The sequence below is a fragment of the Lacerta agilis genome, chromosome 12, assembly GCF_009819535.1.
Source record: "Lacerta agilis isolate rLacAgi1 chromosome 12, rLacAgi1.pri, whole genome shotgun sequence".
Lineage (NCBI taxonomy): Eukaryota > Metazoa > Chordata > Lepidosauria > Squamata > Lacertidae > Lacerta > Lacerta agilis.
The window spans coordinates 33,381,470-33,408,140 of record NC_046323.1 but is presented as its reverse complement, the minus strand read 5'-3'; the positions used below and the strand labels follow the sequence as shown (position 1 = coordinate 33,408,140).

Here is a 26,671-nt window from a genome sequence, read left to right as displayed (position 1 = left end):
AGGCTCACTCCAGGAATTCTGCTGGATTTCAGGAACAGCTTGTTGGGCAGCAATGTAGGAGGCAGAAAGCAATCTTGAATAAGCAGAGCTCCCCATGTAACCCGTTGGATTGCAAGCACATGCTGTAATTTATCTTCAGCAAAGAAACTTGACATGATTCGGTTTTCGGCAGAGAACTTCATGGTCTAAAAATAACCCTCTCCCCAACCCCCACCACCAACCCTGACTTGATTCCTAACTAACTTCTGAATGTCATTTTCATTACAGCATTTCCTTACAATCCTAGAACGGGATTAAGCTTAATGTTGGTTTTAAGCAGGGGGAAGGTATGCAAAGCTTAACAGTGGTGAGCATGAATAGAAACTGGATTGAACAAACGGATGCAAAATAATATTGCCAAATGAACCTCTTGTGTTTTATGGATGATCTAATACATGTTTGGCAGTAATTTCGCCCTTAACACATGAATTCCTGACAGTTTCAATTCCTCAGACTTACTAATCAATGGAGTCTGCTCCTGAGCAATTTTATGGGACTTACCTAGTCATCAAAAATTTATTATCAGATAAATCAAAGAAACAAGTAGCATCTTAATAGAGGAACAAAGTGGTCTGTAAAGGATCGTTTAGGACTGTGTTTCAGGCAGTCATATATTGTATTTACTGTTGCCAATGGAGGCTTTATTTATACATTCTTGAAAATGTTCACAGTAGCAAAACAAGTTTGTTTCATAGGTTCTGTGAAATCCAATCCAGTGTGCAGGCAAAGAGTCCAATGGCACTTGAAGTTCCTAGAGGTGTCGTGTGGGAATATTCTTTGTGGCCAGTGGCTCCCAAACCTTTTCATCCCACAGACCTCTTTTAAAAATTGCTGCAGGTATGGGTAGGTGGCTTAATGGTTTTTCTGACGGTTGTTAGCAGTTCTAACACACTGTGCTAGGTGCTGTATGATTTTTAATTGTATTCTTATTGCTTCTTTTATTTTGTACATACTGTATTTTATTGTATTACAATTAGAATGTCATAGAATGCAAGCTGCAATCCAATAAAAAACAATATAGGAAATTTTTAAAAAGCAATGTATATACAATTAAAAATCAATATGCATTTTTAGTACGATGGATGTACCATCTTCTGCGATCAGCCGTAGATCTGTGGACACAACATGGACCATGTGAATGAAGCTTGCAGACCACAGTTTGGGAACCTCTGATCTAGGCACCCAATTACTCAGCGCTGAACTGTGTGCAAGGAAAGTCCTACTTACATAAAGCTCCATTTGTGTATCTTGAGTTCCACCAAACTTTGGATCATAGTAGTCTACCTCTCGGAGATGGATCTTGCTAAATTGGTTTCTGAATTGGGGCAGAAAATTTTGAGAAGTTTCCCCACCCCACCCTTTATTTTTCCATTGAAGCTTATTTGTTTCCTAATTTTATTATTAACAGTGAATTGCAAGCTTGCCATTTTCAAAGTTTTTAGCTTTGTTTACTAAATACAAGTAAAATAAGCATGCTGAATCACATCGCTCTCTAGGGCATCAGAACATTTTCTGATGCAAACTGAAAATCAGGAGATTTAGCAGGAATCTTTTCCTCCAGCCCAACGTGAGCTGAATTGCACTTTCGGTATGTGGTGGGGTAAAGGTTTAATAAATACAAACTGTGGGCGGGGGTATGGTACAGCTACAGTGTTGGCTTTGGATTCAGATGCCGCTCAACCAGAAAGCTTTGCCACGTGGAATTGTTAGGATAAAGCTGTAAAATGAAAGAACTAGTGATGGTGCCTCACATTGTAACTGAGGGCTTGCAGTGGCCGTTTCAAAAGTACCCCACCACCCAGCCTATTCTGAGCTGAGCGTGCTGCTCCTGAAGTTTAGCCCCAACTTGTAATGACTACATCCTGATGCCAGCAGTGTTCATGCCTGCCAACACTCCCTACTGCCAGTCCTCCCTCAAACATAACTTTGTGTAAAAGGGAAGCATGTGGCACTAGGGAGAGCATGCACCACCAGCAGAGGCCTCTTTTTTCAAAGGTCAAGTCAGAGCATCCACGGCTGCTAGGGAGCCTGGGCAAATGGCCTTCCCAAGGCCTCCTAGCACAATGGATTGAGCAAGAGTCATTGGGAACTCCCATTTCCCAGGCTTCCTGGGAGCGATGGAAATTCTTCACAGGCATCCAGACCGTCCAAATGGGTTTTCTACTGTGACTGTGACCCCTGCACTGGTGCTTCAGGAACTTCCTGCCACACCTCCCTCCAGTGAGTACACTTCCCACAGTGAAATTGTTGGCAAGCAAATTTCCTGCACTTAGACAACCAGACACTGGAGCATAAGGTTCTTGTCTGGTATTTCCCCTGGCATGTTGTTTTCCTATGAGGAGGGAATCCTTGTATGTTTGTTTGTTGTTTGGAACAGCCTTCAGTTACAGGAGTAATAGTATATGCCAGAAACCATCTTAATCTCTCCTCTGCTATTTGCAATAACAAAGCCAGCAAAATGCTTAAGAATTTTGTGGGGTTTTATATTTTCATGGTTGTTCCACATTCAGAAATGATAGGAAGTGCCCCTGGGGTGGGGAGAGGAGGGGGCTTTGTGGCCTGGTGGCTATTATTGCTGCACATATTGTAATGTTGAGACTTCTTGGATCACTATTTAGCTCAAACCCATTTTATATGTACTGCAGAGGCCAGGCCTAGAATGTGAATATTCGCTGGTTTTCCTGTTCAGTCGGTATTCATACAGCTATTTATTTAGATTTCTTCATTGTCCTGGTGGTTCTTTTCTCTTGCTATACCTCCTGAGCAATCCAGTAATTCCCTTCCATTTTACTCTGTCCTGGGAATAAGGGGGAATTGAGATATCAATAGGCAATGCATTTTGGCATTATAGAATACAACAGTGATTTTTTTAAAAAAAAAACACGACAGCAACCACCACACACATCCACACAAATGGGTATTACAAATAAATCTGTAACATGTATAAATAAATAGATATTCATGGATAAAATATAGTGGTAATCAAAATGAATCATAGAGCTAATGCAAAATGCAGATATTGAAGAGCAAAAGTTTTCTTTATATTCATAGACATGATTATTTAATTCTGGGAATTGGAACGTTATGGGCAAGAATGCAGCGCAGGTTTACCACTGACTAGCTATTTTATGTGACAGAATATCATCTTTGCATATTTATTAAAAATATTCATAACTGGCTACTGCCTAGATGAACTGCTCAGTTCATGTTTCTTGATCCAATATATTATCCTGGCCACTTTATCATTGTAATGGAAATCGTGTAAATTTTCAGCTGATCCCTGAGTGGGGGGTGGGGAGGAATCCCAGTGGCATTATCAGTGTCTCATAGAACATTTGCCAACTCCTATTTCTAGAAGGAGGAGAAACAAAAGAAGTCGTCTGAATGACTTTGGAGCAAATAGGTGCAGCCTTTTTACAAAAACAAAAAATACATATGTGGGAGGATTTTTAATTAAGAAATAATATGCAGTTGGGAAGCTTAAACTACAAAGAGTGACAGAAGCCCTGTTCAGGTGTTACTGACATGCAGGGCATAAGTGTGTAGATAAAGGAGTGAGTTGATGTTCTTAGTCTGCATCCCCACCCCCTGACAATTTCCCACCCCCTTTTTACTAAATGTGTGCTGTGTGCAGTTGTGTAGGAAGAAAGTCCAACATGAGATCGCCTGTTCAGAAGCAGAGACATTGCAGAATTGGGGTACCTGATTTTGCAGGTGTCCCAGTTGCACAGAGCTCCTACTTGCTAGCAGGTATTGCATTCTGGTCCCCACCAACCTGTGCTCCTTTGGGAGGGAAGGTGGAATATAAATTTATCAAAGAAATAAAAACAAAATAATAAGCAACTTCCGTCTTCCCTCAGCTAGCCCTCGCCTGCCTGTCTCCTTTCTCACAACCAGGCCAGGGTGCAGCACCGCTTGTCAGCTTCTTCCCCCTTAAGTGTCAGTGTGGAACGCAGCAAGGAGGAGGATGGGGACAAAGCTAGAATTTGTGGCTCCACCTGTCATTGCCTCTGGCTCCCTCTGTTGCCGGTCTCCCTGCCTTCCACCCTACCAGTCCCAAATGGGCAACAGCCGCCACTATGGGCTCATGTGTTAGGTTTTCTCAAAAAGCACATGGTCAGCAGATGAGAAAAAAGACAATATTGGGGTGGAGTTAAAAGCACATGATCCACATGGGTTATATTCATACTAGAAGGCAGAGTGTATGAAAATGCCAAGATCACTGCTTGCAAGCTTCCCATAGGTGTGTTGTTGGCCACTGTGAGAGCAAGAGTACTGGAGTAGATAGGCCTAGATAGGAAATTATCAAATCCTGCAATTAGTCCTATAGGCGTACCCAATGCTTGTTTGCCTTTTGCTCTTACAAACAGAAATTTCAGCTAAACGCTGCAAATTAAACCCCGTGGACTTTGAACTTGGGCCCAGCTACCAGTTATTGTGGTGCATAAGCAAAATAATCAGCTTCTCTACTCCCACTCCCCATACACACCTCATAAGTATGTGCACATGTGCAAAACATTTCTGTGCTTCCCTCGAGTTGGTTGGTCAGCATTCCTTCCTCTCCAAATCCCTAATCCCATTTTCTTCCCCTGTTTCTCCAGTCTCCCTGCAGCCAATTCCATGTAGGTTACTCTAGATGTGGGGTTCCTAAACTCCAAGGACCACCAGTGGTCTGGCAGCTTCGTTTAATGGTCCACAGCATGCCTGTGGATTAGCGTTTGAAGATGGGAGATAGCACACCCTTTGCATTAAAGCTTTGTACATGTTTTTAATTGTATTGCTATTGCTCCTTTTATTTCTTACGTGGTATTTCATTGCATTACAATTTGAATTGTGTGAAATTCAAATAGTAACACAGTGAAATACTATGTGTATAAGAAACAGAAGAAGCAATAAAAAATGCAATAAAAATAATACAGCACAACACATTACAGTAGCTGCAACAGTCAGAAAAATAATTAAGGGGGTCAACCAAGACCCTTGCCAGTTTTCCAATGGTCCGTCAGAAAAAATGTTTCAGAACCATTGCTCTAGAGTGAATTGCTAGGTAAATACATATGGGGGGAACTTTGCAGAATTCATTAATGAGTAATGCTTTAATTCAGCTACGTTTCTTTCGGAAAAGAATCTAAACTTTCACACTGCCAGAGACTGCATGCAGTTGTCCTATATCTGTTTTAAGAATGGCAACTGTTTAATATCATGATTATCACAGTGCTTTCTGCATTTCATTTCCCTCTGACCTTACCATTCGCAATCTCACCTCCACAACCACAATCTTCTATATTCCTGTAACTGGGTTACATTTCATGCATCTGATGAAGCAGACTTGTAGTCCCCACCCCATCGTTAACGCCATCATAATTTTCCCGTCTTTATGATACCACAAGATTCTTGGTTGTTGTATTTTGCTGCTGCAGACTTAACACATCCAATCCCTTTGGAATGAGTCCCATGTGCTGTAGCAAGAAGTGACCAGACAATATTTCTGATGTCAGTTTCAGGCTTGTTGATGTTGTAACAACCTTGTACACACCCTCCTGGTCACCAAGGAAACATTCTTTAACAACGATGACCTTTCATTAGGAACCCAACTAAGATAAATTTAGAGGGAAAGAGATAAAAGCTGTCATTTTGGAACAAATTTCTCCAACTTATATTTGGAACACTGATTATAAATCCATGCTGCTGTAGACTAGGTCAGGATCGATATTTCTGCCTGGAAGTTGCACAATCTCTGGGAAGAAAGAGATTAATATGGTTACTTTTCACTCTGTGTTCTCAATCAGCTAACTATCTGCACTTGTCGTTCATATTTTGTTTTCGAGCTTGTTATACTGACAGAAAAGTCTCTTGAGGGCTGAGAGGCGATTCAGTTCAGAGTTGAAGCTCTCTAAAAATGTACATATCTTTCCTCTGTGTGGGAACCAAGCTTTTATTAAAACACACACAACACATACATGTGTGTGTGTATATATATATATATATCTTACTCACTGGTACTGTTTCTTATAGATCAGAAGAAACATTTAAAACCAAACTGCAGTTTTTCGCTGCTGCCTGATTCAGAATTCAGAACAGTCCTTGCTGCCGGAAAGGACCCCCAACACCCTGGTGCCCAAGGCAAAACAAAATTCCAAATTTCAGTAGTCAAAATACGGGGTTGGATCCGAAATGCGACTTGCATGATCAGAGAGGCATTTCTGTAAGATTACACCACCCTGAGTTACATTGATTTTTCCTCTGAAGCCCCTGTATTCTGTTCCATAACCCTCAAGTGGATTTTTCTGAGAGCATAGGGGGAGCATAGGGTAAGGTTACCAGATTTTTTTCAACAAATCCGGGGACACTTTAAATACATACATACATACATACTACACATTCGGGACGTTGATGCTGCAGCGATGGTGGTGGCATTGGGGTGGCTGCCGCCTTGACCTCAACTGTCACGTTTCCCCTTCCTCTGAGGCTTCTATCTCCTTTCTCCATGAGCCTGGGCAGTCCCTGAATTGTTGGTTCTCCAGTGGTGGTGGTGGTGGTGAAGCGGTATGCGGTGGGTCAGGCATGGAAGGCGGAAAAGGAGGGCAGAGAGCGGCGGCTAGGCTCGGGCAGCGGTATGCCTCCCTTCCCATCGGAGCAGCCCCATCCCAACTCCTACTTGCGTGTAAGCAGGAGGGGGCGGAGATTCCTCAGCTGGAAAGGGAGGCTTCCCGTTGCCTGCCTGAGAGATCCCTGCCCCCTCCTGCTTGCACGCAAGCTCTGATAGGCAACATGAAGCCTCCCTTCACAGCTGAGAGATCCCTGCGCAGCTCCTGCTTGCATGCAAGTAGGAGTTGGGAGGCTGCTCTGATAGGCAGCATGAAGCCTCCCTTCACAGCTGAGAGATCCCCGCGCAGCTCCTGCTTGCATGCAAGTAGGAGTTGGGAGGCTGCTCCGATAGGCAGCATGAAGCCTCCCTTCACAGCTGAGAGATCCCCGCGCAGCTCCTGCTTGCATGCAAGTAGGAGTTGGGAGGCTGCTCCGATAGGCAGCATGAAGCCTCCCTTCACAGCTGAGAGATCCCCGCGCAGCTCCTGCTTGCATGCAAGTAGGAGTTGGGAGGCTGCTCCGATAGGCAGCATGAAGCGTCCCTTCACAGCTTAGTTGCTGGAGTCAGGGAAGGTGGAGGCAGCCCGGAAGCTGCATCTTAGAGCCCCTGCACCACCATCATATGGGGACTTCCGAGCAGCTCCTGAAGCCAGCCAGAGCCAACAGCTAGGGCTGCTGAGACTGCCGCTGCTGCATTTCCTGGGGACATTAGATGAAATCTGGGGACATTCTGAGGATGGAATTTGTCCAGGGACTTATTCGCAAATCCGGGGACTATCCCCAGGAAACAGGGATGTCTGGTAACCCTAGCGTATGGGGAGCCAGTGTGAGAGGAGGTGGCCCTCAAAGCACCCTTTTAGGAACAAGTCCATCCACCTTGGTACAGTCAACTCTGACTGGCAGTGGCTTTCCAGGGTTTCAGGCAAGGTTCCTTCCCAGCCGTACCTGGAGACATAAGGATTTGAACCTGGGACCTTTTGCATGCAAAGCATGTATTCTTCCACTGAGCTGTGCTACACTGGATACGACACAGAATAAGCTACACAGTTGACCATTTGAATAAAATAAAAGCTGGTGGGGTGTTTGTATTTGTGTTTGTATTTATTTAAAAGATGTGTAATCTGCTTTTTGAGCACATGCGCCACAAAGCTGCTCATAAAGTAGATTGAAATACAAAACCAAATGGAATATAAAACCAATTTAACTATACGCTTATAACACTACCCCCAAAGCCAGGGCAAAACAGTAAAAAATGAACAGTAACAATTCAGCAGATTCAGGCATAGCAGCCCCTGTTTATGACCCTAGTTTATATTACACATCAGAGCCCCTAGTGCAGCCTCTCTCAACCTTGGGTCCCCAGGTGTTGTTGGACTACAACTCCTATCTTCCCCAGCTAGCAGGACCAGTGGTCAGGAATGATTGAAGTTGTAGTCCCAACAACATCTGGGGACCCAAGGTTGAGAAAGGCTGCCGTAGTAAATAAGTTTCACTTAAAGCAGGTGTGGACCTCCAGATGTGGCTAAACTAAAACTCCCATCATCACTGGCCATTGGCCATGCTTTCTGGGACTGATGGGAGTTGTGGTTCAGTACTATCTTAAGGACCGCAAGTTCCCCCCGTCTGGCTTAAAGACTAAGAGAGTGTGGAACCTACCTGACAGAATTTAGTGAGAACCTGGCAGAATCTGGTTTGCATTCAGAATTATTGCTGCAATCAGTGAAACTTGAGGTTCTCAGCCATCTCTGCAATACGAACATATGCAAATCACTACTTCTTCAGGTTTTTTTTTGTAATTTTTGTTTGATTGTTCACTTGTGTTTCAGCGCCACCTTTATTATCCCAATACCTTGTCCTTTGCTTCAAAGCTGCAAATAAATGTGAATTATGGTCAATCCGCAAAAGGTCTAGCTGAATTATTTTCTTGACAAGTTTAAAATACCAACCAATTTATTACCTTGTTTGTTAGGAATTGTAGTTTAGTCTTTGTAGATGAGCGAAACGGCTTCTAGCATGAAAATCTTCACCGTCTGCTTCCTTTCACTTCCTTGTGGAGAACTTTGTCTGTCAATCTGCATTTTGCCCTCTGTCCTTTTCTTGTGTTTTCTTCCATCCTTTTTGCTGATCAGTTATAAATGCCTGATGATTGATTTCAACCCCCCCATATCATATACATACATCACCAGCTTCTCCCTCCCTTTCGCTCAGAGGATTTAGCAACATGCCTAGTGCTGGATAGCACCGGCAACTAGGGATGCAATGTTAGCGGGGCTTGTTTGTGCTAAGCACTTCGCATTTAGCTTAATCCTATTTTTATAGAGAAACACTGTGGAATTTGCAGTTAATGGCTTAAAAGCACCTTGTTAGTTGAATATGAGCATATTCCAAGAATTTTGAGAATCGCATTTCTGAGAATGTTGTGAACACTGTTGAACAAAATGGTTCCGGTACTTGGATAACATCAAAACACTCAAGAGTGAGGGGCGGAGGCAAATTGAAGGGCACACAACCAGTTTTTTTGTGGGGGGGGGCACCACAACTATGAGGTAGAATGAGAAACGAGGGGGTGCCGAATTTTGATGTTGCACAGGGTGCCACTGAAATTTGAGATCCCAAGGTCCGCCAACTGTGTGAGGTATGGAGTTTCTAAAGACATGTGCAGAAGAAGGGGGAAAGTGGAAGCTCAGTGGTATATCATCTGCTTTGAATGCAGAAGGTCCCTGGGTCAATCCCTACAGATTTGGCTGGGAAAGACCCTGGAGAACTGCTGCCAGTCAGTGTAAGCAGTACTGGGCTAGCTGGAACAATAGTTCAACTCGGGCTAGAGCAGGCTTTACCGTATTGGCCTGAATATAAGCCACACTTTTCTTTTCCCAAATTCCGACCGTGAAAAGTTAAAGTGTAGCTTAAACTTGTGACCTTACAAGAATTGGCTTTTACGATATCGTTGCTGAAACAGACATACGGTAAAACAGAACGGATGTGAGTGCCTGTGGAATTTTGAGGGAGCAACTTATATTCAGGTATTGTCTTTTTTTCTCCCCCCCCCCCTTGAATTTTAAAGGTGCGGCTTATATTCGGGTGCGGCTTACGTTCAGGCCAATACGGTATAATCCTGTGCAAATGATTAATCACAAGGAAACTGACTTCCTGTGTTTCCTTTTGGGAGGAGTGGTGCTTAGCAGAGCAGTGGCTTCTTTTTTAACTCTTAAAAATCTGCCACCTTTGACAGCAGGGGCTCAGTTTGTACTGTAGGAAGCTGCCTTTATACCATATCAAACCACTGGCCCATCTAACTCAGTACTGCCCACATCAGGGTTTCTCGAACTCTAGGCTGGGGACCACAGTCCTGCCCCTGTCCCCCTCTCCAGTCATGGAGTCAGTAGCCTTTGGGTTGGGCAGGTGCTGCATCCAGCAGCTCCAAAACTACTAGCAGTACTACATTTATAATAATCGGAGAAGGGAGAGGAAGAGGACAAGAAAGAGAGCTTGTTATAAGAGGAATAAAAGAAGCAGAAAGAAGGGGTGAAAGAAAGTTAAGTGTAAAAGGGTAAAAATGGCAGGAAATGAGTATACGTTCCTTGAGAGGCATGTGGGGAGGAGGGAAATACATGAAACAGAATGCCTTCTCCACTTGGTCTGACTACCGGTAAATAGAAAGCTTAGAGCCTATGGATCGGCAAATTCTGCCTAAATTGGGGAGGCTGAGCCATGATACCTCCAGAATCAATGTCTGTATTTAACCTGAGGAAAGTCGAATTATGGAACTCCGGGGCACAAAGAAATCACCATAGCAAAGAATTTGGCAACCTCCAAAGTGGGCTGAGAGATCAACAGAAAGTGATGTTGCTGATTGCCGACTGGTTATGCCAGTCACCGACCTCCCCTGTTTTCTGACTGGCTTTGCCCTTGCATCTCTATCTCATGGCTGGTGGGCCTCAGTAATGTTTAGCCTTCTCAAAAGGGACCCGGGGGTGGGAGGTTTGAGCACCCCTGATCTATACCCAGTGGCTCTCTAGGGTTTGGGGCAGGAATTGCTGCCATTTCTGACAAGCTCCTCTTCCCAGAAGCAAATGAAACAGAATGGTTTGGCCCCTCAGCTCCCACAAAAAATAAAATAAAAAAATCAGCAAACTCCACACCTCTGAACTGGCTACCCCAAGTCATATAGCTCCGAATGGGAATGACAGATTAGGTAGCCATTTTGATTTGACCTTAGTTACAAGGTATGCTAGAAAGAATGTATATGTTTTGAGGTGTTCTTTTCATTTGAAATACTTCGTGAACACCGTCTCAAGACCTCTCTGAGGCATGCTGCCTCTGCCTTACCATGGAAATACCTGTGTATTTACATCTCCAAGGTTTTTGCTTTATGAGCTGCAAAAGCAAACTGTCAACTGTTTGCTGTAAATTGAAGCTTTTAATAATTTTGTCTGTTCTACCACATTTGTCAGCTTTGAATATTCTGTCAAGTCGGAAATAAAAATAGCAGCAAAACTCAGGAACGGTGACACTGAAAATTTATCTGCTCATAGAAAGTATCAAATGCAGACTTGAAGAATGAGCATTTACAGGTGTTTCTCTCTCCCCCCACCCCAAATTCTTTTTTTATAACATAAAACTTTCAGTTGCTTATGGTAGTAAAGAATAACTTATACACTGCATCAGCCTGTGTTAAATGCTTGACTATCAAACCATTCAAATTTTGCTACACAGCTACATATCCTCCTATTCAGAGAAGCCCAGAAATTCTCCACCAAGATGGGTGGGGGCCTGATTGTATCTTTTCCAAGTGATGTAAACAGTGCAGTCCTATATCTAATGCAAGTCAGTTCCAGTTGAACTTAGTGGGTTTACTTTGTATTTATTTATTTATTATTGAATTTGAGCCTTCACCCTAAGGCCTAGGGCATGTTACAAACAATATTAACAGAAAAGATTAGAAACCAAGTATTAAACATAGCCATTACATGTCTAAACCCAATATATGTTTTTTAATATATATAAAATTTTAATCACATGCATATTTGCCACCCTGAACTCCTTTTGGAAGGAAGGGTGTGATATAACTTTAGTAAATAAATTTCTGATCCGTTATGAGTACACTTTCCTTCTGCTGCCACTTAGGGTTGCCAGGTGTCCACTATTTGAGTGGACAGTCCACTTTTTTCACATTATGTTCACTATTTTTTTTTCACAAAATAGTGGACTTTTTTTATTCAAAAGCTTTATGATGAAATGGTATTTTAATACGTGTTAAAATGTTTGTAAGAAAATATATAATTTTTCTTATCTGCTATTTTTTGGAAGCAGACCTGGCAACCCTACTGCCACTACCCAGAGCCTCAACGAAACCAAAATATTCGCATCACGACAGCCGGATCTCATGGGGGCAAGGGGAGCTCTGAGTAAACTTTCATCGGATTGGGCTATATGTAGGACATACAGTGGTATCTCGGGTTACATACGCTTCAGGTTACATACTCCACTAACCCAGAAATGATGCTTCAGGTTAAGCACTTTGCTTCAGGATAAGAACAGAAATCGTTCTGGAGGTCCGTTCTTAACCTGAAACTGTTCTTAACCTGAAGCACCACTTTAGCTAATGGGGCCTCCCGCTGCCGCTGTGCCGCCAGAGCACGATTTCTGTTCTTATCCCGAAGCAAAGTTCTTAACCTGAAGTGTTATTTCTGGTTTAGCGGAGTATGTAACCTGAAGCGTATGTAACCCGAGGTGGTACTGTAATATCAAAGCTCTTTTCAGTTCTGTCTCCGTCACTTAAGAGGGGCTAAGCTTGATTCATCAGATGCAGAGTGTAGTGAGGGTCAGAGGGCAGCTCACACATGCAAGGCCCCCCCCCCATTTCTACATGACTGTATGCACAAGCACGCTACTGATTGGAGAGGTTGAGTGCTCTGCTTCATTCTTTGTATTTCTACGCTGCTTTCCATTCGTATGAATTCCAAAGTGGCTTGCAAACGACAAATACCAACAACAGTTATAAGCACAACAGTTACAATGCCTAGACCGTTAAGAGCTGAACCTTCCAGGTCACTTAGTCAAGCCCATCCACATATGTGGAATGTTAACATGTGTCTTTATCTGGTTTTTAACTCATCGTTGGTTGTAATTTTTAATTGTTTTAAATATAAGTAGTCTGAATAATGCTACATTCCCCCAAACCTCATCTACAGTCTCAATACCATTCATGCTACTTAGTTAATTAAAATACACTGACCAACATGTACGTGTGTGTGTGTGTGTGTGTGTGAGAGAGAGAGAGAGAGAGAGAGAGAGAGAGAACCACTAAGAGAGCAATTGTGATTCTTGTTACTTCAACAGATGGCTGCAATCACAGAACAGGCTGCCACTTGACTCCTAGCATTGCCTGGCTCATAATCCTCATTTCTTCCTTCATGCAGTTGTAGATGCAGTCTTATGGAAAAATAAGGTGGGGGGTGAATTTCGCCCTCTAGTTCACATATTATTGTTTTGTGGTTATTTTTACCCCTAATGTACAGAAGGGACGCGGGTGGCGCTGTGTTCTAAACCACAGAGCCTAGGGCTTGCTGATCAGAAGGTCGGGGGTTCGAATCCCCGCAACGGGGTGAGCTCCCGTTTGCTCCCAGCTCCTGCCCACCTAGCAGTTCGAAAGCACGTCAAGTGCAAGTAGAAAAATAGGTACTGCTCCGGCAGGAAGGTAAACGACATTTCCATGCGCTGCTCTGAAGCGGCTTAGTCATGCTGGCCACATGACCCAGAAGCTGTACGCCGGCTCCCTCGGACTATAGAGCGAGATGAGTGCTGCAACCCCGGAGTCGTCCACGACTGGACCTAATGGTCAGATGTCCCTTTACCTTTAATGTACAGAAGAGCAGGATGCGAACACAATGCCATAGTACGCAATCACATGCAAGCTGAGGACCGCATTCACGTTTGGTAATCCTCCAAAGCCAGTGGGTGGTATGGTCATTGCACACTCAGTTGCATATGGGAGCAAGCACATGCTTGTCAAGCATGTATTATGATTGATTGATTGAGTTTATATACCACCCTATACCCAGAGGTCTCAGGGCGGTTCACAGAAAAGATCACAACATATATAATCAGAATAAAAACAACAACCCAATGACTGACACTGACACACACACACACACACACACACACACACACACACCAGAAAAGAGCCACATTTTAAAAGGGTATAGGATGTCAAACAGATCAACCAAAGGCCTGGTTTAAAATTAATGTTTTTGCCAGGTGCCTAAAGGTGTGTAATGAAGGCACGAGGCAAACTTCCCTTGGGAGAGCATTCCACCGATGGGGAGCCACTGCAGAGAAGGCCCGTTCTCGTGTTGCCACACACCCAGACTGCTGCATCTCTGCCCCAGCTGAAGCTTCCAAACTGTCTTCTGCAGCTACTTTGATAGTTAGGCTGAGTTTTGAAAGTTAGTAAAGGGACAATTAATCCTTGTGTGGTCCTCGGCATGTTCCACTGACGTTTTATTTTAGTGAAAAGTCTGGCCCAAGCGATTTAATGAATGCCTTTCCCACAATACAGTATCAGACTTTCATCTGAAGGCTGTAAACATTTTTCAGATCTGTTTCAGATTGCCATGCATCTAGCTGAAATTTTCCCTCTAGTTGAAGCCTATCCATCATTCTTAAGGCTATCTAATATCCTCCTTTTTTCTATTCAATGAGATGATATCTTATTATCCTTTTCACTGAGTCACCGTATTTTATGTGTTCAGCTGACATTGTCCGGATGTATCTCCTTCAGTTCAGATAGTTGTGCATCACGGGACACAGAATTCCCCAAACCTAAGATTATGGCATAAGGTTATAGCACATGGGGATATTGTGCTGCAATGACCACCCTTAGCTGTGAGTGCTATTGAGAGATATCGGATGACAGCAGGTTTTATTGATAGTCAAAAGGAGTCTCTCTCTCTCTCTCTCTCTCTGTGTGTGTGTGTGTGTGTGTGTGTATGATTCAGCCTTGTTTAAGTGCTGAAAGCACTCTGAATAGTAATTTGGAGAGAGGGAGCATCCACCATCTGTGGACCTTTAATCAAATTGTCGCTTTATATGTATACGCAGTCTGATAGCAATGCTTCCAAATAGTGCAAGAGCTCCAGTGTGGCATCTTATGGGCTTATGCGCTGATTGTAGTGCATAAGCATGAGCCTCCAAATAACCCAGCCCTGGTTGCTGCAGCTCCACTTTTTCCTTTGGCCACCACACTTTGGCAGGCAGGCGGAAGGGCAGCAGCAATGACTGCAGCTGACACCTGGAATTGGTTTCCACCTGCTGCTTAACTTTGTCCAACCCAATACACCTTTGTGGACATGCTAAAGCAGAGGTGGGAAGCCTGTGGCTTCTGGACAATGTTGGACTCCAGTTCGCATCAGGCCCAGCCAGCATGGCCAGTGTCTAGGCGTGACGAGAGATGCAGTCGCGCAATGGAGGGTCTGACTGTGCTGGCTAATCCTTTTCTCCATAGTGAGTCAAAAACAGCTGAAGACAGGGGTGCCTTTTAGACATTTTTAAACATCTCTGCTTCATATATTACTGTAATAAAGAACCACAGAAAGGAAAGGAAATGCCTCAGCATAGGAACAGAAGAAGCGGGCTTGGACCAGGTCCATCTAGCTCAATATTGCAGACTCTGACTGGCAGCAGCTCTTTGGTACCCCTAGTAGAGAGGGCCCTCCCGTCTGCAGTACATGTGCTCTGCTCACTGCCCAAGATCACAAAAGGGATTACTCAGAAAGAAGTAAGTGAGGTTCCTTTTGCCTTCTAAGCTCCAGTTCAGTGTCTGCCTTGGACCTCACGCCAGCAAACAGCAGCAGCTGCCAATGCCATTATCTGAACCTATCGTTGGGGATGACAATAATGAACATCAAGTCACTTATCAGCTAATTCAATCTCAGTGGAAGCTCATTACCAATCAATAATACCTCTTCCTGAGTTCTAGCATTTGTAAGACAAGTGGAAATATCTGGTGCTCTTTGAAATATCGAAGTTGTTTTGATTTGTATTGGGGGATTATTATTTTTTGTATATATTTCCACAGCCAAAATTAACACATTTTTAAAAGGGGTGGCTGCTTAGCTACCTTCTGTGATAGGGATGAGCGTCTTCGGTGGAGATGAGAATTCTGCAAGGACCACATAGGTGCATTTGCATGGAAGTGGCTGAATGAGTCCCTGGTGCTATAAAAATCACTGCAACTTACAAGACATTATTAGATTGGGGTGTTTACATTTTCAGTTACTATGATAAGGTGTTAATTCCCAGTTGAAAATAATGCATATTGTGCTGTAAGTGGGGTGTGTGTGTGTGTGTTGCGGTTAGTTACATAAACTGTATACTAATCTTCACTTATATACCTGATTATAAGAACTACTTGAGGTTGGTCCAATAAATGATATCACCTTGCCTATTTTGCACCTGCTATTCTCAAACTCTAACGATGCAGGAACCGTCTGTACCAGTTTTAATTAAATACAGAATTTGAAGTAGATGCAGCCAAATAATCAAAGGCATCAACAGCTCAATGTATCAGAAATATATATTGAATTTTTTCTATGTGTTGAGAATTTGTCCTTGCTGGACCCTGATCTGAAGCAAAGTTAAATGGAAAAGCAAAGTCTTATGGATTTCATTGGAACTTGATTCCAAATAAGCATATCTGTGATTCCAGCCCCTTTCACTGCTTTTTCTCCAAGCTTGAAGACAGCATTTTAAAAAACATATAAACTTTATGTGGCAATTTTGTAGCCTAGTGGACATTCAATATAAAATGATTTTATATCATAGTAGCAGGTGTGTTTGGTGCTAAACCCCCCCCCCCCGGGAAGGAAAATATACTGCATGTACCTTGCTTAAAAATACAACCCGTGAGCATTCATGTTTTAATTCTCAGGTTAAGATAAAACAGGAATTGATGTTGCAGAGTGTCAGTGTGAGCTGTTGCACGGTAGTAAATATTTGAGCATCGGCAGACAGTTAAAGTAGGAAAAACCAGGACCAATTCTTAAGTCGCTGATGTTGTCACAAACTTTGCAGAATTAAGTTGTTTGACTGTCTTTCCCTGGTGATTTGGCTGCAGTTTGAAATGTCTTTGCATTAAGATTTCATGCTTCGGTCTCTACTCTCTATGATCATCAATCAGCAGGTGAACACATCAGGGGTCTCTCTCTCTTTTTGTAGGATCAGTTAAATGTGTTGGCAGACATATGAGAAACATTTGGTATTTCTCTGTGCATATATATATATATATATATATATATATATATATATAGCAGAAACATTCCTTCTACCTGAAACTACAACACATATTCAACTTGCATGATTAATCAATATCCCTGCATTAGAAGAACAGATATAAAACTCTTTTATTTACCAAAGCTTTCAGGGTTACCAACAGTAAACCACAGCAAGTGGTTCTCAACCATTCAGCCAAGGGAATTGGATAGTAATACTTTTCAGTGACAGTATAAATGAACAAATAAAATAGCCAGGTAAGAAGAACGTACCACTGACCCAGCTGGGATGAACACTTGAGACTTCATAAAGCATGGTTTATGAATGAGTGCTGGGGCCAGGCTCCCCTCCCTCCTCCTGTCAGACATTGGCTTTGGCACATGGATCCAGGTTTATAATGCCCCTTCCTGTCTGAATCTGGGAACTCTGGTAGCAGGGAGGAACCAAGTGAGAACACTGGGCATGTGTGTGCTAAACCGTTAACTGTGGCTTACCATGACATCCAAACACTGCTACTGACACTGTTTGAGAGCCTTACACCTGTGTTACATACAAGGGTGTCAGCACATGGGAGATCCATTCACTCCCAACTTAACTCTATCACATAGGCCTGCGATAGAGGAAACAGTCTTGGGGAAAGGCAAATCCATGCCACAGGGTTTCTTATACAAGCATCCCATTTTCATCCCTGACTCTGGTGAACCACACAGAGTTTGGGAGCCTAATCATCATCATCATCATCATCATCATCAGATGGGTGGCATATAAGTAATAGATTATGGTTATTATGCCACCCATCTGACTGAGTTGCCCCAGCCACTCTGGGCAGCTTTCAGCAAATTATAAAACCACAGTGAAACATCAAACATTAAACATTCCCTGTATTGGGCAGCCTTCAGAGGTCTTCTAAAAGTTTTATAGTTATAAAAAGGTACAGGACCCCTGGACGGTTAAGTCCAATCAAAGGTGACTATGGGGTTGCGGCGCTCATCTCGCTTTCAGGCTGAGGGAGCCAGCGTTTGTCCACAGACAGCTTCCGTGTCATGTGGCCAGCATGCCTCAACTGCTACTGGTGCACCGAGGACCATGACGAGTGCCAGAGCACACAGAAACACTGTTTACCTTCCCGCTGCAGCGGTACCTATTTATCTACATGCATAGGTGTGCTTTCGAACTGCTAGGTAGGCAGGAGCTGGGACAGAGCAACGGGAGCTCATCTCATTGCGGAGATTCGAACCGCTGACCTTCCAGTCACCAAGCCCAAGAGGTTCAGTGGTTTAGACCACAGCGCCACCCTTGTATAGTTATATATCTCCTTGACAGGGCAGGTGCGACTTTCAAGAAGGCCCTCTGCTGATTCCCTGTAACCGTGCAATGAGGGAACCACCAGAAGACCCTCAGAGCTGGATCTCAGTGTCTGGGCTGAATGATGGGAGTGGAGATTCTCCTTCAGATACAGGGCCAAGGTCAGCACTTTGTATTGTGCTAGCGAACTATAGGGTGGGCTGGCACTACAAGAGTCTTGAGTATGCTCCATGAACACACTGAGATACATAAAAAGCTTCAGGATGGATCACCTTGGTACACCCAATTATTTGATTAGTCCTCCTAATTTTGATGTGTTCCAGTTCATTATCTTCTCATTAGGTTTCAGATGTAGCCCATAGAGACCTAAGACAATCTAGAAAGCTAACTATCAGAACGTGAACAGCGCTAACAACTCTGGCACTGTCTCTGTTTGCTTATTGCTCAGTTACCATTTTAACACGGTCATCTAAAGTAACAATGAGCCGATTATGTTCCATGGTTATTTCCCCCACCCCCCCTCCTTCTGAAAAATGTAACAAATGCGGGAGGGGGGGGATCTAATGAGAACTAATAGAGAAATATCCGAGAGGCTTAACTTACGATCTGTGTTCATTACAGCAAGTGACATTTTCACTGCAGTTTTACTATAAAGATTGGCTGGCACAGAGTGAGAGTCACACCCGAATAAACTCTCAATCAGTCTTACCTCCATGGTGAGAGGTTATGAAAAATTGCTGAGGCCCTTCATAATGTCTGTTTCATTCCTTAATTGATGGTGGGTTGCTTTGCTTTGAAAGTGCTGATGAATAAGTGGGGAAAGGGCCCCCTTTGCAACCTGTACAGTTTCGACACAGTCATGCAGAAAACACATATGTACAACCCTGGAACTCTGTAGCAACAGATAATGGAAGCAGCTGCTAATTAGCAGACTCTTCTCCACAAGGCCTCAGTGGTAATCTTGTGCTTTTGCAAGTTTTGTTTTGTGAGATGTAAAACAACAACAAACAAACAAACAACATCATGACATGCCACTTAAAATGTGAATTTAAAATTGGGTCTGGGAATTACCACGGGATTGGAGCCTATATCTAATCACCCTCGTTATGTATTTTCAGGCTTGTAAATATGACTTTGTATCCCACACTCTAGGCTTTCTACTCTCATGTAATGTGGGCCATGGCAACGAGGGGAAGAGAGCAACACCAATCCCACCGAACATATAATGCAAAACTAGAATCCTTCTCTTTCAAATTGGTGCTGTATCTGCAGCTGGCACTCTCCCTTGCATAGAGTGTCCAGCCATACTATTGGGAAAGCTTTCCAACTTTTGACGGTTTTCTGTCCATTTTTAAGAGAAACAGAGAGAGAGAGCCTGCAATAACGTAAGAACATCACGGACCAGATCCAGACAGCCTTGAAGAAAGCTGATTTTTCTAGATCCAATCAGGATTTCAGTCAGGGTTTTGGCCTGGTTTGGGCACACAAACTGCTTTTGGTCACCCTGTATAATGACAGGTGTAAGAATGGCAGGGGAAATGTCCTCCTGTTAATTCTCCTTGCCCTCTCAGCGGCTTTTGATATCATCAACCATGGTAGTCTTCTGGAGCAACTGTCTGAGTTGGGGTAGGTGGCACCACTTTGCGGTGGTTCTGGTCCTACTTGGGTAGTCATCTCCAGAGTGTGATGTTGAAGGAGTTCTCTTTGGCCCTGTGGAGCCTTCAATGTGAGGTTCCTCAGGGTTTTATTTTACCCCTCATGCTATTTAGCATCTACAGCATCTACTGAGTGGGGTCATCTGGAGTTTGGGGGTATGTTGTCAGCTATATGCTGATGACACACAGCTCTACTTCTCCTTCTGCAGGTGTGGCAGTGGATGTGCTGGACCATTGTCTTGTCTCAGTAATGGACTAGATGAGAGCTAATAAACTGAAGCTCAATCCAGATAAGACTGAACCACTGTTGGTGGGCTGTTCCCTAGACTGGATGGATAGGAGGTTGCTTGCTCTTGATGGGGTTACATTTCCTCTGAAGGAGCACATATGTTGCTTGGGGGTACTCCTGGAACTTTTGCTGTCGCCTGATGTCACAGTGAAGTCAGGTGACTGGTTTTCGCCCACACAATAAAGCACATGATGCTCTTCTAGCTGAGTGATACCAGTGGGTATAATAGGGCCAGCTATCTACAGGTAATTCGGATTCTTCTGGGCCAAAAGACTATAGAGGTTGACTGGCCCTGCTACGCAGGAATTTCCCTTTTACCTAAATAGCCAAATGATTGACCCCATTTTGCTCTGTGGGCAAAAGTTTTTGTAAGGCAACCACCTGGGGAGTCAAGGCTTTTGAGGACGGTAGGCCTGCTTGAGAATTCAAAAGAACGTGTGAGGGCTCAAACACTGCAGAGAGTGGCAGAGAAGTATGCAGCAACCCCACCTCCCATGTCCCCATATGTCTGGAATTTCCCAGGCATAGCCAGAATACTGCAGTCGGAAGCAGTGTCCGGGTAGAAATCGCTAAAATGTCCGGGAAAATCCAGACATATGGCAACCCGTGTTGGCAGTGTTGTTTTTGGTGGTTTTCCTTAAAAATAGCTCAGAAACTTCAACAACTGGGGGGGGGGGGAACCCACCCCATAAAAACTTTTGTGTCTTGATTTTCACTTTTTAAAATATGGCAACCCTACAATATGCGGCCCTCCCTTCCCCTCCTGAGCTTTTCCCTGTTAAACACAAAAGTCTCAATGCAGAGTCGTAACTTTCTGGCGCAGCGTGTCAGTAACACTGCCCATTTTGAAATACTGTGGTACCTCTGGTCACAAAATTCATTCCGGAGGTCCATTCTTAACCTGAGGTACCACTTTAGCTAATGGGGCCTGCTGCTGCGCAATTTCTGTTCTCATCCTGATGTAAAGTTCTTAACCTGAGGTACTACTTCCAGGTTAGCAGAGTCTGTAACCCGAAGTGTTTGTAACCCAAGGTACCACTGTTAATGCTTGGTTTTTGTAAAAGACCAAATGGTGAAAATATAGGCGTGTTATTCCAGAATAGGTCAAAATATTGTGGCATCAAGCCAACGCAATGAAATAAGTCTGAGGCAGGCTAGAGGAGAGCGATGTCTCAATTCTGAAATCTGCAGGAATATTTTCATTCTGCTGTGCAAGTTATTTCGCTCAGGCATACTGCTAAAGCATCTAAAAACGACACTTTCTCCAGGACTGAGTATGTGGCTTAACCATGCAGTGAGAAATCAATGCATTTTCCCAGAGAGGCATAAACCTCCTATTTCCACGGTGGCATCTTGCATTGCCACATTTTCATAACTTAAAAGGCTTCATCAGCCAGTTTTATGATGGGGATGATAATAATTAATAATAAAAACAAACAAACAAATAAATAATGGACTCATGCACAAACATGTAGAGTGTTTCCCCCAAGAGCATCATATGTATTTGTAGTTGAGTTTGTTCTGTTTCCCTTTCAGCCCACCCATTTCAAAAAGCATAGCTCTGGCCTGTTGACATTTTCAGTGCTTAGCAAAGGGAACTTAACTGGGAGTGGAATTACTTTCAAAATATTTTCACATTTTCCAGCCCCTTTAATAGCCCTTGTTAACGTTATAAGCCTTAATAAAAGGATTTATAGCTTCAGTGTCTGAGGTTTTCAGGCCTCTTGATTTATGCTTTAAACTGCAGCATTTAGCACTTCGCACTTTAATTTAGACAGATCACCTATTTTCTTAAATGCTTAAGTAATGTACCAAGCTGCAGTTATTGATTCTCTTTGCATTTATTACAAAGGAGGCTGTATTTGCTCTTTCCTCTTGGGATTGCCCCTCCTGAACTGCAGGCTTGCTAGTGACAGCTTAGGCCCCTGATACATAACCAAAGACCCTGCCTAATATCCCTGCAACTGCTCAGGGAATTTTTATTAAGTAAAGGCATCATTAAAGTGGACAGAATGATGAAGTTTAATGAGCATCTTTCTCCCTTATTGTTAGTTTTGCTGTAGCAGCCAGAGTGTTCTCATTTGTTACCCTCAGTGGGGCAGGGTACAGATTGCACAGTGTTTCTTCGGCTACCTTTGTTTTGGTTTCGTTTATAGATTTGCATATTACATACACTTGTGTGCTGTTGCAGAGAGAGTATTTATAACTAGACTCTATAGCAAAAAGAAAGAAAAACCCAGAAAACCTTATTATGGAGGGTTTTGGTGGGTTTTTTTAAAAAAGTATTTTCAGACTGACATTAAATCCTCTAGAAAACTATTTGCCCTTTTCCTTAATGAGGAATCTGCACACAATGCGGCGGGTCTCACTGCGTTGTTGTTTAGAGAGGCTGTGCCATTTATCAGTTACGATTATAGCGCCAACAACTTTTTAGTTGCCACACAGCATAATTACAGATGTCTGAAGGACATGAAATTTTCTTGGTTTTATGCTATGATCTCATTATTGCTCTGCGGAGATTTGCATGGAGCATCCCGTTTAAAAATCACCATCTCCGCACCAACTGGCCGTTGTGGGGAGAGTAATTTGCAAGCTAGTCTTTTTACTTGGCCTTACATAATCAACAGCTAATGTGTGAACATGTAGCGTTAACAGGAAGGACAAATGGAAACTTGTTAGGATTCAGTGTATTTTATTTTATTTTTACATTTTAAATGCATAATATTCAGAGTTTCTTTGCACACTGTAGATTCTGATACTTGCACACACGTCTATCTGTGTAAATCAGAGGGTAGAATCATTAGGGATGCCTTGCTCTATGCTTGTTCTCTTGGCCTTTGCACACACACTCAAGGGTCAAGAAGTCCAACCTAGATCATTGTGTCCCCTGCACTGTAAGTGGCTTCCTACTCAGAATTTTTTCCGCGATCCTTATCTTACTATCCTGTTACTGCAAATCATTAATGAATAATTTTTATTGTTGCCTCCGCGTTACCACAGTTACATCTGTGAGTCTCTCTTTGCCAGCATATTCACTGAAGAGAGCCTGGAATGCAATTCTAAGTTGCTTTGAGACATTTTATGTAGTAAGTGGTGAATAATTGCAAATAATCATAATAATTACTAGTTTACTTTATGATGGCACTTGCTGAGAAGAACGGATGTTTGGAGTTCATCTGTTTTTGTTTGAAGCGCTAAGACTGCAGTCCTAACCCCACTTACCTGGGAGTAAGCCTTATTGAACCCCCAACTCAGAAAGCCGCTCCAGAAGGATAGCATGGTTGATGGTATTGAAAGCTGTTGAGGAGAATTGACAGGGAACTGTTTCCCCTGTCTCTCTCCCGTCATACAGGGTGATCAAAGCAGTTTTAGTGCCAAAATCAGGCCTAAACCCCAATTGAAATAGATCTAGAAAACCAGTTTCCTCCAAGACCACCGAGATCTTGGTCCATGACAAACTGATCAAGAACCTTGTTCAAGAACCTTGGCCCAACATCTGGAGGGCCACAGGTTTCCCAACCCTTGTCTGCACTGATTGGCAACAGCTCTCAAACTGAGGTCTCTGCCAGACCTACCTGGAGATGCTAAGAATTGAGCATGGAATTTATTTATTTTAACTTAGTTCATGTGCTCTGCAACTGAGTTACAGCACTTCCCCAGTGCCCTTACTTCCAGAAAGTGACTATTTGGCTTTTTAAAGAAGAAAGAAGAAAGAGTAATTCATTCTGAAGGCTGAGTGTCAAGCTTGGTTGAGATTATGTTTGCATACAACAGGTGCCGGGTTTTTCTTAAGCTGTTCCCTCACTTCCGCCAGAGCAGTCCCCTTTCAAAACAGGAAAGTTTCGGGATCTCTTTTCTTTCTTGACACACACAGTATCTTCCAAAAGGTTCTTTGTCAACAGAGCAAGTTTACATTCGTATCCTGTTTTGTCTCGAAGGCTTTTAATTTTGCTTTAAGTAGGAATTACTCATAAATTATCCATTAATTGCTCTCTGGTGTTCAGTGTAAATCCTCTCAGCCTTGGAGTCTATTTAGCTTTCCTGTGAGTGCCGGCAATCTTAATTGTAGGATACTTCGTCAACATTTAATCAGGGGTCTGTATTAATGTGGCATTGATGTGTTGGTAGCTCTCTTGCAACAATCCATCATGTGTGAGCAGGCAGAGAAGATTCTGACACCATTGCTCTGTGTCACTTTATCAAGCCCTCGAGTATTCTGGTTACGCAGCCAGTTCACTCTCTGTTACATCGACATTCCATCTTGCCAGTTCAACCCAATTTTTGTCAATGTCTCCAAGGTTAAGAATTTAAGAAGCCTGGATCTTCCTCCCACAAAACTGTTGTGTAAAAACTCTTACGCTTTGGCTTGGAAGTAGTAGAAATGTCATAGCATGCAGAACTTGTTTGTTTGTTTGTTTGTTTGTTTTAAGATACAATTAGATAGATTATTCAAATTTTAACAACAAAACAAATAAAACAGAACATGAACTTAATACAAACATAAACTGCTGGCATATGGTTACATAATAGGATGACGTCTTAGAACAGGAGTAGACAGCCTGGTCCCCTCCAGATGATGGACTCCAACTGCTATCGGCCCCAGCCAACATAGTTGATGGTCAAGGATGGTGGGAACTCGAGTCTACCACTTTGGAAACCCTGATCTTAGAAGGTTGGGGGGGGGGGGGGTCACAGCACAGAACCGACCTTGAAATCCCATTTCCAAGTTCAAGCAAGCAAGATTAAATCCTTCCAAAGCATTACTTATGTTTCCAGCAATTTGTCGTCACATTCCTCGTGGTTTATGAACATTATGAACATCCAGCACATGTCCACAGAATTTGTCATTCTGACCACCCACCCACCCTGCACAAGTTATTCTGCTTTAATTTCTCTGCCAGTGTCAACTGTGACACTTTTCCCATCAGCCTTCCATTGTGAAGCACTGCAAGAAACCTGGGAGGAACCACTGCCCAAATGGTGACCGTGATGCCCAGTAGGGCAGTGATTCTTTGGGGCAGCTGAGGCCTAGATATTTGATCAGACTAGTTGGATCCTTGTTTAATGGATAAACAAGGCTTGTTTATTTTGGGGATATATTTTCTCAATGTTGAAAACAGCTTTGAGTATTATTATTATTATTATTATTATTATTATTATTATTATTATTGTAAGACATATGCAGCATACATATGGAACAATGATGTGTGGAGAATAGGCTCATTGCCAGTGAGCCATCTCCAACACAATCACAAATGGAGGATGAGGTAGCTGTCAGGACTGATAATTTTTAATTAAATGACACTCTTGTTTTCTAAGCCTCCTTGAGTCCCATCAGGGGGAAAAGCTGGGTATAACTAAATTAATAATGATGATAGTAATAATTGTTTTATATGCTACACTTGAGTTCACAAATTCTTTGTGTTCCTTGTTTCTCCATAGCCTTTATGGCAGACACATGCAGGCGAATCCCGAACCACCCAAGAAGAACAATGACAAGTCCAAGAAGATCAGCCGGAAGCCTTTAGCTGCCAAGAACAAATAAGCCACCTGTATTCACCATTCCTCTAATTCTATTTTAATTTTTTGCATGTCCGATTCCTATATATACTTTTTTGCTAGCAGAAATGGATGTTTTTATAAAAATAAAAACAAGAATACCTTTTTATATCCACAGCTACTCACAAAGTGTAAAGTGCATTGGCTAAGTAATCCATTATAATTATTAATTTCTGCTTAAATCATATAGCCGTTTGATCCAATGTAAACCACTTTATTGACTCTCAAAACATGTATGAAATGTACTTTTGGCTTAACTAATTCACACAGCTGGCTACACTTTATTGCCTCAATCATATTTTATGTAATATTCCCAAATAAAATCATTTTTGTACCATATGTTCTTCTCCCCTTTCCTGGATTTTGTGGCATGTTTCATTTATATTCGAGGAAGTAGGTTCAGTTATACATGGTACATCTTTTAAAGTGCATTAAAAAAATAATGTTTGAGTGGGCAAACACAGGCTGCATCTACACAGCTATTTAAAAAGTTCTGAAAATGCTCTGGAAAAAAACGTTTCCACCCCCGTCGTTCTGCCTGGACACCGAGTTCCAGCGCCGAGGGCCTTCTGGCGGTTCCCTCACTGCAAGAAGCCAAGTTACAGGGAACCAAGCAGAGGGCCTTCTCGGTAGTGGCACCCGCCCTGTGGAACGCCCTTTCATCAGATGTCAAAGAGAAAAACAACTACCAGACTTTTAGAAGGCATCTGACTGCAGCCCTGTTTAGGGAAGCTTTTAATGTTTAACAGACTATTGTATTTTAATATTTTGTTGGAAGCTGCCCAGAGTGACTGGGGAAACCCAACCAGGTGGGCGGGGTATAAATAAATTATTATTATTATTATTATTACAATGGAAAATGTCAGAGTTCCGATTTTAGCTCTACAGCGCCATCTGGTGTCAGTGTTATAACGCATTTTAGAATGTTACCTACTGTGGACTCTGCTACATCAGTAAAAATTTA

At 42.8% G+C, this 26,671-nt stretch overlaps 1 protein-coding gene across 2 annotated transcripts in view; it reads left to right on the top strand.

Moving 5' to 3' along the window:
- Positions 1–25,784, top strand: part of RSU1 (Ras suppressor protein 1) — a 64,307-nt gene extending 38,523 nt beyond the window's left edge. For both annotated transcript variants that reach the window (XM_033165356.1, XM_033165355.1), the window contains exon 9: positions 25,591–25,784. In XM_033165356.1, the coding sequence (XP_033021247.1) occupies positions 25,591–25,693 (103 nt within the window). In that variant the 3' untranslated portion in view covers positions 25,694–25,784. The remainder of the gene's footprint in view (positions 1–25,590) is intronic.
- Positions 25,785–26,671: the final 887 nt, after the last annotated feature.